This window comes from Solanum tuberosum, unplaced genomic scaffold, assembly GCF_000226075.1.
Source record: "Solanum tuberosum cultivar DM 1-3 516 R44 unplaced genomic scaffold, SolTub_3.0 scf00152, whole genome shotgun sequence".
NCBI classification, from domain to species: Eukaryota; Viridiplantae; Streptophyta; class Magnoliopsida; order Solanales; family Solanaceae; genus Solanum; species Solanum tuberosum.
Window position 1 is genome coordinate 1,313,334 of NW_006239078.1, and position 6,247 is coordinate 1,319,580.

Sequence of the window (6,247 nt, forward strand, 5' to 3'; positions counted from 1 at the left end):
TATGGACAGAGAAATGGGTCAGATCATGGTAGTATAGGCCCAAACAAAATGTGGCTTAATGGGCCTACAATGGACAGAGAAATGGGTCGGATAAAAGTAGTGAAATGGATCTACTATGGACAGAGAAATGGGCCTACATCAATATTTAATTTGTACTCACCTTTTTAAAAATTTCATATAAAGTTAGGTTTGAAAAAATCAAATGTTTGAAGTTACATATTCATGTATTTATGTATGAATTCAGATAAAAATGATTAGACTCATTTTGTCTTGACTTCAAACCATATATGAACTTCAAACAAAAATGAATGAAATTAGATTACAAAAAATGACTGACTTCAACTATGAAACATCATAAACCGTATGTATTATGTTGTTCCAAAGTGAGTACACATATGAAAAGTCTTTCAAAAATGAACACAAGTTAAATGACAATGTCAACAATATATCCAATGTATAGAATTTCATAAATAAGATCTGGAGAGTGTGGTGTGTATACAACCTTACCCTAACGGCCCTACCTTGTGAAGTTAAATGATAACGTCAAAATGAGAAATACGTACATATACCTCAAGTCCTCAACCAACATAAAAAATCATATTTATAGAAATTGCTCCCACTGATTGATCACTCGTCGAACTTATGTTTGAAAAACAACCATTGTTAATCAAGTTTCAAATTTTACAAATGAAATATACAATTAATATTTCAGTTACATGAACTAAAAATTGGCTATATGTGAACTTTAATCCCATTATATCCCCTCAAAGATTTGGATAATGATATTAGGTAAAAAATTAATCTTGGCATAAATTTTCATATATTAACAAATACGATATTTCTTCTGCAATATAAAATCAGGAATCTCTTTAGCCGGTAAAGTCATGTGAAGAGAAATATACTCAATATATTCTCACTAGTGGAGTATGAATATTGAAGAGTAGTGTAGGATCGATGTATGCATGCATCTCACCTTTATCTTTGTGGGGTAGGGAGATTATTTCCAAAAAAACTCTCTACTAAAAAAAGTGAAGATATCGATGTACGAAAACAAGAACATACGATAACAAAACAATAAGATACAAGACAAATGAATCAACAAGCAATGATATACATACATACACAATCAATAAAAAAAAATAAGAAACTACACTATTACTTAATTATATAGAAAATATACATACACAACAGTTAGAAAATTGCCATAAATTAATTATCTGCATTGTACTATATTATCCAAAATTACAAAGCATTTACTTTCCGAGGATCTATAAGAATGAAGTTCCCAAAATTATAGCCAATAACATAGACTATACATGAACTTCATTCTTCAAATCCTATAAACAAAATTACCATTTTCATTATACCAACCAAATTTTTTTTAAAAAAAAACCAAAAAAATAAAACCCTCTTTCTAAAGTTGATTTTCCAAAAAAAAAGAAAAAAGATTAGAGATTAGTTATGTATAGATCCCTTACTAGCTAAGATTTGTGATGATCATGAGAGGTCTATGAGTCATTCCACATAGTGAAAGTGGGGGCCGCACTGTGGCAAACCGCCATGGTGCTAGTCCTCGAAGCAAGAGCCATAGGAACATCAGTTGACATCCAATTATTATTGTTGCATGCAGATTCTTGATGATCATATAGAGTATTACTGACCTTGACAGAGTCGTTAGATGTTGTTGGTTGTGAATGATAGTAATTACCAAATATGTTCTCATGAGTACCAAGTTGTAATTGCTTCACTTCATTATCATTCTCTCCACCATATGATGATCCATTCAATTGTGGCAACACAAATCCACCACCACCATGATGATTATTATTATTACTTGCATATCCAACACCTTGATGATACGTAACATTATTTTGTTCCATTGACGATGAAGAAGAATTATCCAATCCCATTAGATAATTGTGCGCGTTTCCCAATTGAAAATCTTGAAAATTTTGACTAGTCAAATCATGATCTTGTACTTCCTGCTTGCACCACAACCTTTGTTGACTATTATAAGGGTTATTATAATGCATCGCACTTAAAGGTTGAGCTTGTTGAAGAGTGATGTTAGGCCAACAATGGCCCGCGCCATAGGTACTCATTGAACCATTCATGAGATGAGTAGTCCCGATATTTTCTTGACTTGCTCTTTGATAATTTAACGCGATTTCAGCTTGCTCAACGTCCTTGAGACGTTTGGCAGCCCCTCCGATGGGCAACGTGCTGCTTTCTAGTATGCTTTTAACGTCGTATCGATTAATTTCAAAATTGGTCACGGCATTTAGTCCACGGAATTTGATTGCTGCAATGTCATAAGCCCCAGCAGCTTCTTCTTGTGTACCTAAAAAAAAAACCAAATTTAGTTAGGTGGAAAAAATACTAATATATCGAAGTTTAAACGAATTGAATTATGACTAGCTCGTTTGTTGAGTACTTTCTTCAATATCCTAGATGACCTATCAAATTATTGGGTCAAAATGTAGCCCAAATCAACACATGCAAAATCAAATATGGGGATATTTGAGTCATGTGCTAAGCAAATTGAGTTATGACATGTTATTTAACTTCTGACTCAAGCAAACTTCGATCGGATCAAATTATACGATCTTTTATTAATCTGACATATTTTGATCCGTTCAAATTTGACTCAGTTCGCGCCAATAAAATGGTTTTAGGGAAATAATTAGGAGCACTTACTAAAGGTGCCAAGATAAAGATCCTTGTTTCCAGCAACTCTACCAATTCTTGCTTGCCATCTTCCATGCTGATGGTGCCTATAATATTACACAAAAAATATTTAAAAATTACAAACTTAAATAATTATTAATACTATCGAAAAAAATAATTCTTGTTTAAAAGTCTGATTCTAGTCCTTAAAGGTAATATATGACACACATATGAAACACGATTCGAGAAAGAAGAAAGATTATTCGAATGATATTATAGACACTAGACAGATAGGAGTCAAGTCAAACCCCATCACCTTAGGAGTCGGGAGTACTATAGTATGAATGACATGAAATTAATTGTATCGTACCTTGTAACGCCTCGATAAATCGATGCACCACGAGAGAAACCACTGCTCTTCCTATATATATGAAGAACCATATAATATAAATATTACATTTTTATCTCTTATATTTTCTTGAAAAGTTTTATAATATATTTTTTCCTTAATGTAATAAAAAAAATAAAAAATGTACCTTCTTAAAGATGCAACATATTCCTGCCTAGTCATATTCTTCATTTCTTCAAGCTCTTTCTCATAGTTGCTAATCTGAAAATTTTCACAAAAAATAAAATATTTACGTACGAAATAAGTGAGATGACTTTTGTTAAACTCTTTCAAATCTAAGCAATCACGATATTTTATTGATATTGATTGAGTTGAAAAGAACTTTCACTAACTGAATCTATCCATTAACTTAAACTACAGTAACCTTCTTAACCAAAGCGTTACAAACAGCATAACATTAGGTGCCTTGTGAGTTTCTAAGTGGGAGGCAAGGAGGAGCACGTAGAAATATCGACTAATGCATTAGCCACTAATAGCCAAAAGAAAGCGAGCAACACCTTATATAGGTTGGACCGAAAAGAAAAACGTACTCATCTATCAGCTCCTCTCGTAGATCAGTACAATTTTACGAAGCGTCTAAATCAAACATCATTAGATTGCTGGCATTACTAAATGTCCTCCCACTAACTAGACAAAATTCCTATGAAATTAAAGTAAAAAAATTAGAAAATTTAAATGTACTTACTGGGAAATTAGTGGTAGTTGTGGGACCCCAATACTTAAGTGCAGCTAAATCATAAGCACGAGCTGCTTTTTCTTCTTTATCATATCCTCCTATAAAACATTTAAATGAAAAATAAATCAGCTACACAAAAAAGTATATTCGCTACTAAAAAAACTCGATTTAGCGATAGATAAATTTTATAGCCAAACAACAAAATTTATCGCTAATTCTATTTAGCAATAAATTAGCGATAATTTTTTGTTAACTACGAGCAAAATACAGACAGACTGGCAACGAAGTTCATAATTTAGTAATGTAGTGTCAATATAACTATCATGTCATCTAAATAATATTTACCAAGATAATAGTTAGAAGGAAGTAATTAATCTATAACTTACCCAAATAAACTGCAACAAGTTTACAAATGTTGAGTCCATCCATCACACCATGAAATAGAAAAAGAAAAAAAATGAATAATTAAGACACATCCAAGTTTAGTATTTTGAAAATATATAAAATGAATGAAAAAATAAATATAATATATTTAGTGGGAGACAAATTAAATGAAATATAATAAACATACCTTGCCTTCCTTTTCTAGTTTGTCCCTCTCTTCTACAACTATTATCCCACAAATGTGCCTCATATCTCCCAGTCCACCTATGCCTATAAATACACACAAAACAATTTAAATAAAAAAAAATAGAAATTATATGCAAAGTATTATTTTGTAGTATTTACACAACTTAATTTTCTATATTGTTCGAATGAACATCCTTCACTCTATTATGATAAATGACTTGAAAAGGGATGAAATTAAACAATTGTATCTTACCTTGTAACACCGCGATAGATAGAAGTTCTTTGGCCAAAAGTATCAATAGATTTCTTTGGTGCTACAATTGCACCACTTATTTGTCCATCAATAGTACTACCATTATTTCCATTCACAATCTCTTGTTTGTTTTCGGACGAACAACTATTCTCTCCACCTCCATCTCCACCCGTGCTCATAGAAAGTGACAACGATTGTGCATTAGTACCACTACTACCACCACCGGCTACCCCCACAACATCGCCCTCCTTCTTATCATCTTGTAATAATGACGGGGTAGTAGTGGTGGTGGTAGTGGAGTTAGGGTTGTTTCTCAACCAATTCTTGATCATTGAAAGCCCTATAATATTATTAGCGTTATTTTCGCTAATATTATTAGGGGTACTACAATAGATATTGTAGTCGTTATTATTGTTATTGTTATTACAGACTTGTTGAAGCTTTTGTTCACCAATATCAAGAAAGTTCTCTAGCTTTGGTGGTTCTTGATTATTTTCAAGATGTTGACTATTGCATGAATTTCCCATTAACATAGACATATTTGATGTAGTCTTGTAGTTTGTATCATGAGAGTTCCAATCTACATACAAAAAAAATAAAATCTCAAATATAGCCAAAAGGATTGAATTTTTTTATTTTTTTTAAAAATAAAAAATATTCACTAACAAGAACAACTTGAAATTTACTTAAAAAGTCATGTTAATGAAAACAAGTAGGATCACTAAACAAAATCAGCAACATCAGATATATAGCGAAAACTTTAGTACATCGTATAATTACTTAAAATAAAATGGAAAATATCCTCCAACAAGTCAACATCAAAAAGTCATGTTTTTGACACTTATTGCCTAATGAATCTCTGACTGCAGGTCAGATATATGTATCTCTATGTCATAAGAAGGAAAAAAATAGTGAAAGCTTAGTGCACCGTATTATTTTTTTCCTTGATTAAAAACCATATTTTTGAAACAAAAACACCATCAATATTCTTAATCTTTTCTCCTTTTTGTTGAAGAGTTAGGGTTTTTAGTATTTCCTCATTGACATGAGCCTTACCAACTCAAAAAGGAGAGTCAAAGTTCAAGACGAGCACTACCGTCATATAGGGTTTATAGTTCAAGAAATGTCCCAAAAATATTAAAGAAAATGAAACAATCAATTAATATAACTTACTCACCTTGTGATTGATGATGATTTCTATTGAAAGCTTCAAAAATACCAAAAGGGGTATTATCATGAGGTACAACATTTAAAGAAGGAAGTACTACTGTTGATTGATCATGATGTTGATGATGAGAAGTCATTAGATCAAAACATTCTTGATGTGAACTTTGTTGTGATGTGAGTACTTCTTCATGTGGTGAAAGTGAAAATCCAAGCCAATTGTTCATTGAAGAAGCCATATATCAAAATAATAAAAAAAACTTAGATAAAATTATAAAAAAAAAAGGAGAATTAATTATTTTTTCCTAGACTAAAAGTTCATGCATGAAGTTGTAGTACTAGAAATTAAAAAGACTAATATTAAGTTGTTTGAAGAAGAAGAGAAAAGGTCCAAAAAAAGTATATGAAGAGGAATCATTTTTCCCAAAGAAGGTGAAGATTTATATGAAATTTTAACTCAAGTTTTTTCACCCCCACCCCCTAGATACCCCCCACCCCCCCCCCCCCC

General features: G+C 31.7%; 1 protein-coding gene across 1 annotated transcript; it reads right to left on the reverse strand.

Annotated features, from left to right (window-relative positions):
* Nucleotides 1-1,179: 1,179 nt before the first annotated feature.
* LOC102587301 (AP2-like ethylene-responsive transcription factor AIL1) lies at nt 1,180-6,133 on the reverse strand. Its single transcript, XM_006353226.2, has 9 exons — nt 5,753-6,133; nt 4,576-5,155; nt 4,324-4,406; nt 4,139-4,147; nt 3,762-3,850; nt 3,204-3,277; nt 3,038-3,088; nt 2,698-2,774; nt 1,180-2,341 (listed from the first exon to the last, which is right to left on the reverse strand). The coding sequence occupies exons 1-9, from the start codon at nt 5,976-5,978 to the stop codon at nt 1,509-1,511; spliced, it is 2,022 nt and encodes a 673-aa protein (XP_006353288.1). The 5' UTR covers nt 5,979-6,133; the 3' UTR covers nt 1,180-1,508.
* Nucleotides 6,134-6,247: the final 114 nt, after the last annotated feature.

Coding starts and splice junctions, on each gene's coding strand:
- LOC102587301 (XM_006353226.2), bottom strand. CDS start 5,978: ATGGCTTCTTCAATGAACAATTGGCTTGGATTTTCACTTTCACCACAT. Junction 4,407..4,575: donor ATCTATCGCGGTGTTACAAG/GTAAGATACAAT, acceptor GTGTATTTATAG/GCATAGGTGGACTGGGAGAT. Junction 3,278..3,761: donor CAACTACCACTAATTTCCCA/GTAAGTACATTT, acceptor GAAAATTTTCAG/ATTAGCAACTATGAGAAAGA.